Source organism: Cryptotermes secundus, unplaced genomic scaffold, assembly GCF_002891405.2.
Source record: "Cryptotermes secundus unplaced genomic scaffold, Csec_1.0 scaffold722, whole genome shotgun sequence".
In the NCBI taxonomy this organism is placed as follows: domain Eukaryota; kingdom Metazoa; phylum Arthropoda; class Insecta; order Blattodea; family Kalotermitidae; genus Cryptotermes; species Cryptotermes secundus.
In genome coordinates this window covers 278821-291883 of record NW_019729219.1, presented here as the reverse complement: position 1 = coordinate 291883, position 13063 = coordinate 278821, and the positions used below count along the sequence as shown (strand labels likewise).

The 13063-nt window shown below is 41.8% G+C and overlaps 1 protein-coding gene across 7 annotated transcripts in view; it reads left to right on the top strand.

Annotated features, from left to right (window-relative positions):
• Positions 1-13063, top strand: part of LOC111865533 (high affinity cAMP-specific and IBMX-insensitive 3',5'-cyclic phosphodiesterase 8B) — a 292551-nt gene that overhangs the window by 257277 nt on the left and 22211 nt on the right. For all 7 annotated transcript variants that reach the window (XM_023853639.2, XM_023853640.2, XM_023853641.2 and 4 more), the window contains 2 exons: positions 2036-2203; positions 11933-12147. In XM_023853639.2, coding sequence (XP_023709407.1) covers positions 2036-2203; positions 11933-12147 — 383 coding nt within the window. The remainder of the gene's footprint in view (positions 1-2035; positions 2204-11932; positions 12148-13063) is intronic.

The window sequence follows — 13063 nt, the reverse complement described above, 5'->3', positions numbered from 1 at the left end:
GGAGTGTCCTCACTGGGAGCTGGGCTATTGGAAGCTACGTTTAAGCTTTGAAGGGGGGGGGGGGAAGATGCTATTTATGGCTGGGGTATGCCCAGCGAATGCAAGAACACACGCGATTCTAAAATGAGATTAAACGGTTCTTTGAAGAATGCATTTGTTTATGCTTCGAGACTCATTGCATTAAAATAAATGGAAAAGAAGACAAGTGACTCGCAGTAAGGCTTATTTCTAATTGGATGTTTGGTGTTACTTTTGAAGAATGGTAACATTTAATTTCAATCATTGTAGTAACATTTCTCGCATATGATCACTCAGCATGCTGGTTACCATTCAGGAGGTCACTGGTTCGAATCTCAACGGGAAAACTGAAAATTTGGCGGTTTTTCTTGATGCCTGTAGATGAATGCTGACTTAAAGTAGGTCAAGACAGCGTCCTCTAGTAGTCGTTTAGGTTCCTAATTCACCAACGTGCTACAGTACCTCCTTCAGCTTACATAAATTCTGCCGCGTAGAAGAACAGACTAAACTAAACCTGACTCACAGTATATATCAGTGCCGTCATTTCTCTTCCGATATTATTAACGTATGAGGAGCTGAGCTAGTTCAATCGGTAAACCGATCTACTATGGGCTGGACGGCGGGGGTTCGATTCCCTGTAGTAACAAGAGATTTTCCTTAACTCACGGCTTCTAGATCGTCTCTGACTCCCACCCAATCTTCTGTCAAATTGACACAAGGGGCTCTTTCGCCGCGATAAAGCGGGCAGGGTGTAAAGCTGACCACTCACCTGCAATCTAGTGCCTAGGTTAAGAATGGTGGAGCTGTACCTTTACCCTCCTCCCTACGTCTTCATGGAGCTGTCCTTAATTAATTAATTAATTTTCTGGGAATTAGGGATATTTACTCACAAATATGTTAACAAACAAGGGCCTACATGTGGAATTGAGTTCATATGCCAGGAATAGTTAATACACCGTAATTTCTTTGCTAATAATATTTTATGTAAGACTTACATTAAGGATGGGTGAATCCTATATTAGAGTTGTTTCATGTAACTGCAGCTACGGTATAACGTGGGATGACGTGAGAGGAGGCTCGCATTTGGTGAAATTGAAACGGCCTTGTCTGTTCTAAGTACTGTCCCAGCATAAGCCTAGGGGGCCTAGAGGGAGTGACGTCACTAAAGATTAGTAGACCGCTGTTTTGCAACAAAACGAATAATGGAGGCCTGTTTACGTAACTTATAGCAGTAGTAAAATTTATCCCTTGTATATAACGTACATTTCTGCATATGAACAGAGGAAGCAGCCCGATGTAGAAAAGAGGTGGGTACTCATGGAGTACGGTAAGAATGTAGGCCTACAAAAAGAGTATCTCCAGTTTTGTTTAATGTACCGTAATTAGACAAAGTTACTGGACAGTGTATTTTAAATATTGACTTATATTCTTATACATTAAAAAATCACAGAAAATATATGGTGATCCTTTGTTTTGAGGATGATGAAATTATCGTAACGAGGACTAAGTTTAATATACGGAAATCATCATATCACCATTGTAGACTAAAAAAGATAAGTTTGTCCCAGTGCTTAATTAGTTAAGCACTATGCCATGAAGACATATGGGGGAGTGGAAGTATAGATCCACTATTTTTTGACCTCGGTACTAGATGGAGGTGAGTGGTCAGCTTCACGCCCCTGCCTCTTTATTCCCAAGGAAAGAACGCCCGGTACCCATTGGATAGGAGGCTGGGTGTGAACTCTAGAGCCGGTCTAGACGCTGTGGAGAAGAAAAATCTTTCACTGCCGGGAATCGAATCCGGGCCGCCCAGCTTGTTGCCCGTCGCTGACTGACTAAGCTTCCCCCCTTCCCAATATAGAATAAATTTAAAATCAAAATGTTGGAGTAGACTGTTCCCTGCCCGAGATTTGAAGCCGGCCTTTTTGAATACAAAGATATAACTCTTACACCGCGGCTGTCAGTTTGTCGGATTTTCATTTCGGTCGCCACGTGAGTTTGTTGCGTTGTGTTGCAGGTGATCATGGAGACAAGCGGTCTAGTTCAGTGCATGAACGAGCTTCTGCAGTTGTACCTGAGTGACGTCCAGCCACGACTGCAGTTGGCCACGGCGCAGGCAATGCACATTGCTCTGGACAAGTGCAGTGATGTAGTGCACATAACAGACCAAAATCTCAATATACAGGTAAATATGTCTGTATGTAATATCCGTGTTTCTTCAGAAGGGGCAGGGGGGGGAGGTGTGCGCCGCATTCATTGGGCTCACTGTAGACAGCAGTGGCGGTTTCTTAACGAACATGACAATGAAACTTCGGGTTTCGTGATGGACTGAGAATTTCTTGATGAGATGAAAGACTTTGAGCGCCTCGAGGACTCTGACCGGGCAGGTTGGCTCAGGCAGTAAGACTTGTGAATTGAACTCGGAAAATATACGGTTCTGATCTCTTGCTGCACATCAACTAACCCGACTGAGGGGTTTCAACCCCCCTAGCAACTTCCTCGTTTCACACCCCTTCCCATTTATTATTCGCTTATCCGTAATTCTACTTTTCGGCGCTGCGTACTGTGAGATACTGACAGCATCACTACTGAAGCCGCTGCCGCCACCACCACACTGCTGCTGTTACTACTACTGCCATACTACTATCACCACGTTTCTACTGCTGCTACTATTACTACCACCGCCACCATACTACTACTACTACTACTACCACCACCACCAGTTTTTTTTTCATTTTAGGGGTTCTTTTATAAGATCCAAAATCCTCAAAGCGGCTAAAGTTGTCCAGCTATCTGATATCTCGTGAATATTTCATCACCTTTCTGTTACTCCCTAAGAGGCGTTCTTTCCATTCTCCTCCCTTCAAAATATTCATTCTATTGCTGTACAAGGGACTTATATAATTACCTCGCTTTTGGCCTCCCATTCTCTACACAAATGAAGTGGCTCCAGAGAGAAGTATTTCTTGGAACACTGATAATCTCTCTGATGCCCCAAAAATAGCCGCCTGAAGGTTCATTGCCGTGTTCTCAGGAGCCAAACTTTAGACTCCATTCTGAGGCAAATGAATACAGTACTCAGTCTGTTACTCTAACGCCCGTTTTAATATTATCATCTAATCAGCACCAATATCCTCGAAGTGGTTTCTCCCCTTCAAATTTTCTGATTAAACATTTGTATCAACTTATCATCTCCCCTCTCATGCTACATATCCAACCCATCTCATTCCCATTCATTTGGCCATTATAGTGATGCTTGATGAGAAGTTTAACTTATATAGCTTTCCACTACCCTCTCCATTTTCCCCTCTTAGACTGAAACATTCTCCTCAGTACGCTGTACTCAGTCAATCTTATGTATTCGTCCTCTTCCGCGTGTTCGAATTGCGTAGCCTATATCGAACTGGTCATCTTGTTCTTTCCCCAGGTGTGGTCGTATCCCACTCGAGGCATGAATATCTATGTGCTTTATTCCGTGTGTAGATAGCGGACTTACGACGGGCTGATCCCCTTCCAAGGAGTTCTACTGACTGTGTATAGGTTAAGAAACTGGAAAAGCGGCCAAGGTCCACAAGGGCTTTAGAAACATGAATTGATGGATGGATAGATGGATAGGTAGATAGATAGGTAGGTAGATAGGTAGGTGGGTATGCGGGTAGATAGGTAGGCAGGTGCGTAGGTGGGTGGGTGGGTAGGTAGCTAGGTAGTAGGTAGGTAGGTAGATAGGCAGGCAGGTAGGTAGAATAATGAGGGAAGTTCGAAGAAGACACCTGCGTTTGTACGAGTTAACTAAATTTAATACCATAACAATATGCCCAAGCGATGCATCCCGCTGAGAGGAAGTGCCTTAGGCAGAGATTGAGTGTAAAATCAAACTTTATCAAAAATATCTGAACTATCACTCTCAACTGGCAGCAAACCATCATGATGGTGATTTTGTGGTTTACCATTATGCAGTAAAGGTACTTCTTTACATTTACTAGTTGACGAGATGCAGTCCTGGGTGAATGACTGAGTGATTTAGCCCTCATATGTAGAATAAAACTGATAGGCACTTTTATACAGTTCACTAATGTCCATTGTTTCGACATTGTCATCAAACTAAATTTTATCCTGTCTGTGGTCTAGTAGTCAGAGTTCCTTCTTACAGATCCAGAGATCCCGGGTTCGATTCCCGGCGCTACCAGATTTTCTGAGAATTACTGGGTCTGGAGTGGGGTCCACTCAACCTCGTGTGGATAATTGAGGAGCTACTTGAATAAAAAAAAAAGTAGCGACTCCGGTCTAGAAAACCGAAATTAACGGCAGTGTGGATTTGTTGCGGTGACCACGCGACATACTCTATCCGCTAAAGTTGGCACTAACTTCGTCGGCAAGCGGCGGTCGTTCGGTCGGTATAGTTCTCTTGCGGACTAAAGCCACGGAGTTTCTTTGTTTGTACATTTTGTAATCTTCCCGCATACTGATAGGAAGCCAGCACTTCTGAATTATCTCAAGTGCAGCAGATGAGTGCAACCTTCTGAAGAAACAGTCCCTATCTCTAGCAACAGCTTCCAAAGATAACCCATCCATTTATTATATCATATGTATGTAAATCACAACTTCACTGACTAGCATTGATTTCGGCAAACATTGAGGCTGCAATGCCGACTGAAGCATATGCACCGCTCACTGTCGCCTGGCTATATAAGAACAGAATGAAGACAGAATTTTAAACCTTAGGCTTATACAGAATATCCCAGAAATAATTTCAGAAAATTGAAGACGCAGTACTGTGATCCAAAGCAATGACAGTTGTTCCGTAGGCATTCGGTATGAATTTGGTGGGAGACTGAAAGTGCCACAGAGCCATTTTGTGCACGGTGACCAAGAGAGAAAACTCTGCCTCTGTTTGCTATCGAACCGACGCCGCCACTGACTTAACTGACTTAAATGAAACAATAGAACCGTGGAACATAATTTGATTGTAGTTCAGGCTTGCCATTACGTTTTTACAATTATAAGACTGTTGTATGCATATTGGGTAATTCATCAGAATCCTTAAATGCACGTAGCACAGTTAGAATTTGTTGATTTAAAATGAAGCTCTGTTTCTGTATATTTTCTATTAGAATTCATCTATATCACGACTCCTACATTTTTGTTGTTCTTTCAAAGGGGGAGGGGGAAGGGGGTAGAGATCGCTTCGGATTTGTCTCCCACACCCTATTATTCTATTGACACATTGCCAGTCTCCATTTTCTAACCAGTCGAATACAGAATCCCTCCTATTTCATGGATTTATGATTCACCACATGATGAAATACTTTGTGCTAGGCTTTTCAGCCGCTTTTGAAATGAAATATGATTAAGATGAGGAAGGAAATTCGTGAAATGGGTTTCCAACGCAGAAGCGCAGCACATACATTCAGAGATCGCCTTAAGGCGCGTCCACATTACTCGTGCTCGTGCTCGTGCTCGTCGGGAGACTCGTCTGGCCTTTACTTGTGCTCGTAAATCTTCGTCCACACTGCTTCAGTTGCTTGCCAGGCTTCGGCGCGTGAAGATCCGTATATTTACTCGTAGTGTGTATAGGCTGTAGTCGTATTTTAATTTATTGGCTATAGTTTTTAAATTAAAAATTTAAAATTTGCTTGTCTCGTGACTTGTCATATCGTCCACATTACTCGCGAGCATAGCGAGTCACACGAGCACGAGTAATGTGGACGCTCCTTTACATCTAAGACGCGTCTCTGCGTCTCTGTTCTTTCCACCGTCCCTTCATGTTACGTCACGAACCTCTTCAGGTTCTCTCGTTCTTGGCCTTGCAAAATACGCCAATTTCTGTCTTTTATATTTAACTTCTCTCTAAGATGTAATTTCATAATTTATGGCGAAGTTGCCCCTGTTCTTCATTAATTAAGCACCACGCTATGAAGACGCATGGGAACTGGAGGTATAGCTCCACCACTGACAACCTCAGCAGCCAGCCAATTTATCTCCGGGAGAAGATCCCCGGTATTCATTGAATAGTAGTCTGGGTAAGCACTAGAGCCCGTCTGGATGTTATGGAAAAGAGAAAAATTTCTTGCCCTGCCTGGAATCGAATCCTTGTCGCTATGCTGGCCGAGTTCCAAGTTCACAATTTATTCTTTGTAAATATTTGACACGTCTGACGCCAGTGACCACTGTTCTTATTCTTTATCTTCTAGATCAGTGCTGAGAAATTATTGCAGGAAGACACATTTTTTAGGTTGCAAATCCCTCCCAGGACGTAAGCAAAATGACAACAATAAAACACGTATTTTGTTGAAGACGTCTTACGTTGTATTTACAACTAATAAATAGTATGGAATATGTGTGGTAATGTAAGGGTATTCATTTTTCATTTGTATAATACATTTGTAATGTATTTAGAAACATCTTTTATTTTAAAAATTTAAATCACAGGACAAATTAAAAAAAAAAATCTTAGGTCACATGGAGTTGCGGGTTACACATCAGTGATTTCTTTGCAAATGCCCTGATGCCACCTGTGCTATAGTTTGTATATATCTATATCAAAGAAAGTCGTCTCTTCCTTTTCTTTTATTTTCCTTCATGTCCCAGCTTATCACAGTATGACATTTTCTGTCGGTGTTTATATGGCTATTTTTATTGTTACTCAGCTCCTGGGATTCCATAACATTGACTCAATTCCTCTATTATGAATTTGATTTTGAGCAATGAGGTGGACAAAGCTATCACTTAATTTACCTACAAGAACTGCGCAGTTATGGGAGCCCTTAAGTTAAAAAGCTGGCGATCCATCCGAGATCTTATTGATTGATTCTTAGGCTATTTAACTATGCTGTTTCAACTGCATAGGTTATGTAGCGTCGTGTGAGGTAATGCGATGAACATGGGTGGTAAGTGTGTAAGATTTCGAAATAGCCACGACCTATTTCAATGTGTCCTTCTAGGATTCGCCTTGAGGGACCGAGGAAGACCATGAAAACCCCAGAGATGATAGTATATAGCCCACTCAAGATCTGAACCTGGAATATCTAGGATATAAATCAGATATGTTACAGCTGCCCACGCGACCGGCTGACGGCAGTTTAATATTTAAATAGCCCGCTTCGTTCTCCCATTTCTCGTTTGATTTATGAAACTGAGTTTTGTAAACATTCTGAGAAACAAACAGATACAGTAGATAAGATTCGAGCTGAAACATACCCACGTCAGTATTCTGATATAATTATTAGCCTTGAAACTTCTGATACAGTGTTGCTGCACGAAACGGCTTACATATCAAAGCAGTTTTGTTATTGCTAGTGGGGTGGGACTAAGTCACTTGCACTGTGGCAACTTCTGGTCTATTGTACCAGCCCCAGATGATAGGTGAGGGTGATTGTGGAGCAAATGGTGGAATGAAGATTTACAGGGGAAACCGAAGTACTCGGAGAAAACCTTTCCCAGCGCCATTTTGTCCACCAAAAATCCCACTTGATCAGACCCGGGATCGAACCCGGGCCGCCGCGGTGGGAAGCCAGCGACTAACCGCTTGAGCTATGGCGCGGCCAATTTTTATCAACGCAGTTAATGAGTGATCATTACGCACTGCTGTCGAAACTTACAGAAGCTTGATTACAGAATGTATGTCTGCTATCGGACTATAATGGAATACCCAGTGTCCTCAAAGACGAGGTAACTGCCTATACGCCGTTCACTTTGCCTGTAGGATGGCTATAATTATGGACAAGGCACTGAGCTACAGTAGGTCAAAGTCTATATATTTTTCTTTCCTTGGAACTACAGCCACAGTGGGCCTAGGCCTACCTCCATGAAGTTCTCCGTTCACTTCGGGTTCTCTAGATCTTACACATTCGGTAGGACTCCTTGGGTGGGTGATCAGCTCGTCGCAAGGTCTCTACCTGTACACAAACACAGAAAAACGCACACACAGAAACTAAACATCCATGCCCTGAGTGGGATTCGAACCCACGATCCCGGTTTCCGAGCGAGCGAAGACAGTACATGCCTTAGACCGCTCGGCTACAGTGACCGGCCAAACTGTATATAGGAGTACAATTTGAGGATCTCCCAGCCGTGAATATTCATGCTGTGATCGTCTCGGTTGTGACAGTTTGACATAGTCTGGAATGTGGGTACCGACAGGAACATTCTAGTATACCCTGAAGATAAATGCAGTATGCTCCTCCGAAAACTTCCCACCCACCTACCATATTACAGCACGGTGAAGTAACCCAGAAGGTTCACAGTATGAATTTAAAGTGTAGTTCACAGTGAGTGGACGGTTGTTTGCTACTAACTAATAGGGCCGCGCCATAGCTGAAGCGGTTAGTCGCTGGCTTCCCACCGCGGCGGCCCGGGTTCGATCTCGGGTCTGGTCAAGTGGGATTTGTGATGGACAAAGTGGCGCTGGGGCAGATTTTCTCCGAGTACTTCGATTTCCCCTGCCAATCTTCATTCCACCAATTGCTCCACAATCACCCTCACCTATCATCTGGGGCTGGTACAACAGGCCAGAAGTGGCCGCAGTAGCAAGTGGACTCAATCCCACCCCACCAAGTAATAATTTGCTACTGTGATGTAACCCTGTGTAGCCTGGTAGATCGTTACCAGCGTTTTGGAGGAACCTGCTCCCTCCAGGGAAGATGGAGGCAGCAAGTTTATCCTAAACGTTGGTAACGATCTACCAAACTAAACGGGACCACATACAGTCGCATGATCACTGCCATGAGAACTTGAAACTTCGAATTAGTATAAACCTACCAGTTTTATGACACCTTTAAATTTTGGAGCCATATATGAAGAACTGTCAAAAGTAACTGTGGCACACAAACGTAATTTTATAAAGAATTCTAGAGTGTCATACCACAAAATGAGGTATCTCATGACATTCAGCAGGTTTTCGCTTTAACTAATGAAGTAATTCAGATTAGGGCCCTCTGGAATGTGGAGCCATGTAGTTGCAGTGTTTCAGAGGAACCAGCTTTACACAGCATATTCGTTCAGGACGTTGGCACCTGCTTATCAGAGTACACGGCATCACATTCCAGAAGACCATAATCTGAATACTTACAGCCGTGAGGAAACAGCTGTTTCACAAGAAACAGAAATTAACTCCGCGATGCTGGGTCATCTTGGACAACTTGCTGGTTATTCACCTTATTCAGATTCTATTTTGGGTACAAATCCAGTCACTGGACCATACCCTTAGCCAGCTAGATTCACTTCATATCGTCTCTTTCTTTCCTTGTTGTCATTGTCGTTGTAATCGCCGCTGCCGCCCCAGACGACGACAAAGCCATCAACAACAAACAACAAAAGCAACAACCATTGCCCTTAATATTCTTTCCATTATTGTACCTGATTTTACCTGTTTGGGTATACAAAACAGAAACTATCTTTGCAGAGACCTGAAATGTGTTCTGCCCATGAGTTTTAAGTACCACTTTTTGAGTGGAAACTTTGTCAGAGATAAGCTTTAATCATTGTTATTAAGATCAGCCTGGTTTTATTCATTACATCTTGAAAGCTATAGCAGAAAGCACCACCTAGTTTGTAGCTAATAAGTGGAACATCTAGTGTCATAGTTGCTAACTGGATTTAACTGGCTTGGAATTGGATCTGATTGCAGTCTTTGTGAATAAGTCAATGAAAAGTTCTTTAAATATGTAATAATGATCAGTTTGAATGTCTTGTTGGACATTTTCCACTGTCCACTTATGCAGATTTCCAGAAACTGGACCTCTTTCTGTCATATGCAAATGGTGGAAAAGCTCATATTCTGTTTGGCCTACAAGGAGGAGCTGATCTTGATCATTTGATCATCCAGCGATCAAAAATAGCTCTTCTTAAACCTTTAAAGACTGAATTTCTTCTAAATAATACATAAAAATGTAGTTTGTATTTCTAAGGAAACACATTACGCCTCCATTTCACAGATCAGCCAGTTATTGCTGTTTAGGGAAAGAATTGCTGTTTATTGTGAGAATCACACCAAACACACAAATACACAATACAAATATTATGTTTTTGGATATTATTATACATTGTCCTGCCTATTATAAAAAACACTGTCCTGTTTTGAAAAATAAACAGAATGGTATTTTTAGATAAAGACAGCAGGATGGATAATGCCCACAAATTTAATATATGTACTAAGGTACCAACAGCACAAACCTTTAGATCTTATTTACACAAATACATGTTGTGGATAGAATATAAAGTCTTAGTACATTAAAGTCGGTGGTAAATGTAGTAACCACTGGGCTTTGAAGGGTTAACAGAACCGAATTTAGTAGGATTTCCCCCCCCCCACTTTGCCCCTTATGGTGATTGTCAACATAATGCACTTTTAAGGCGATGAATCTTTGGGTTATTGACCAGGTGAGTAACTACCAGTATTTCAAAGATCATGTACTATGTAGCTAGTTAATACTTCGGTATGAGGATTATCTCTGGATATTGTATTGTTATTATGCAGTGAATGTCGTAGCTGTTTGAAAATAGAGTGCTGTAGAAGATGTTTCAATATGACAGTGATCAAGTAAATGTGAAATGTGTGATACAGTTGTGTTAGCCAGCACCTCCAGGAACAAAGGGTTTCCAGATATCATAATTTTCCACGTACTAGATCTTTATATGTGATGTGTAGCATAGGATACCTTAGCAGCCTTATGGACAAGCCTAACCATTTAATTTGTTACTTGATATCCTCTGCTGTTTTCCCTGCCGCACTTTCTGTTCCCTTTTCATAATTATTTTTAGAACATGGTACAAGTAAAAGAAGTAAAGCTATCCTTGTACCAGGCCGTGAAGGCCCATAGGGTTGTGAGACATTGAGGGTCCCACATTATCTAGACAAAATACCTACAAGACATCGATATTTTACTCTTTTAATCATCATCATTCAATTTCAGGTTAAGAGAGCTTTCATGATCATCCAGTGCTGGATATTGCAACTTTTGCTATATTATGCATGACAAACTTCATGACATGCATACATCATTTGGTACAACCACTTGAGAACTAAGAAAGAAATGGGAGGATAAAATTAAGATATTCCTTAAGCAGCTCCCCATCCTCATTCCCCTCATCCTCCCCCTCCCATTCATGGCCTGATTAGACATTGGCTTTTGTGGGTTAGCTGCTTTGGATTTTGAAACTGTTGCACCATTGCAGTATACACTGCAGTCAGGGTGAACAAGACAGATGGAATAAGCGGACTGATGTATATGTCTTGCACTGGGAGTAATGTTGGAGGTGCAGAAAACGGTTGCAGTAGGACTGCTATTGTGAAACCTATATATTAGGCCACTTCTTCCCACCCCATTCACTCTGATGATGGCAACTGCAGTGTGCATCAAACCATTAGAAGAGATCCAACTTACATTGTAGATAAATCCACAAAGCTGAAGTTCTATCCAGTCAAGTTGAATCACATCTGACTCACCAAGACGCTGCAAAGACAGATGTTTGGCTTCACTCGTCTCATCTTCACTCATGTAGTGTGACAAGGTAGACATGAATTCTGTGCCAGACAAATGGCTCTGTCATTTACTGCATCTTTTTGAGTCAGATGAAATTCATCATCAGTGGACTTCTTTCATTTAGTGTGCCTGGAACCTCAAGTAGCTTGTTTGTGAGGATGTGAGTTGGATGGAACTAGAGCAATCTCTTGTTCTGTGGTAGGGCTTCAGTATTAATGGGCTGTATTACTACAGAACTAGTTGGTTAGTTTGCATTTTGCAAGGCGGCCACTTGGAAAGCAGATAAAGTGGTGGGAGAATAATGACCTATGTATATTAGGTCATGAGTATTAGAAGTGGATGGACTGTGTCCATTTCCAAGCTTTGGTTCAGCAGTTTTGAACCTGACAGGTTGTTATATACTGAATGCAAGCACTGGCTTTTTGTGTTTGCAGTATATGAATCGTTCAAGTGAGCGTTTCCTGGGATTCAGCATGAAGGATGTTGCTGGAAAGTCGCTCTTGGAAACGAACTCTGTGGATAATAAAGAGTTGATGGTCCAGCAACTTCAGCGTGGACGGGAATGGGAAGGACTCATATCCTGGAGGCGAAAGATGGGTGATTCTGTAGTACTCAGTGGACGGGTTATTCCAGTTTGTAGCCCAGGCAGGTGAGAGTTGTTTGTTAAACAACACTGGTTACCTCACTCCTTTCCAGTCTGATTACAACAACAACAAAGAAAATTGTGGACTCACATTCATCCACTGAATAGTATTTGAACCCGTTTCTGAAAGGGTTCAGAATCGTTTGTGAAGTGCAGGCACTGGGGCTGGACCTGGCTATAACTGGCAAACAAAACTGTAGATGTTGTACACCTTAATATAGTACACAAAACTACCAACAACATTCTTCGCAATTTATTAAGTTTCGCTGCATCCTTTCTGAAAATGACATTTCAGCAAAGCATTATACATAATGAATAAAACAACAAAATACTTATTTGAACAACACAGTAATTCACTATATCAGATATCAACAAAGTCTGTGAAACGGTTTATAGGGTATATGGAGAAGTCCAGATATTGTAATCATTCAAGGTAAATATTATTGTTCTTAATTAATTAAACACCATTCCATGAAGTGGACGAGGGAGTGGAGGTATACTTCAACCACTCTTAACCCTGGCAGTAGGTGTACCCACTGGATGGGATGTTCGGTGGGTTTCTGAACCAGTTTGAAGACTGTGGCGAAGAGATATATGTCTTACTCCTGCCCAGAATAGAACCAAATTCCTTGGCCATCTGGCCTATAGCCCACCACCATACTAACTGAGCTGTATGTGGCTAAAACTTAAAATGGCTGACTAAAGTTATGCAAATCTCGCTTAAATTAAATTTCACTAAAGTTTTATTAATAGTTATGATATACATGAGAAATTCCATTTATGGCCTAAGAGTGAGCTTATTTTGGATTGAATATGGCTGGCCACAGGTGGACAACTAGACTGACATGAGGTGCTCTTTTTCACTTTGTAAAGAATGCCTACAAATATTAGAAAAGTCAGATAGTCAGGTGAAATATGTCTC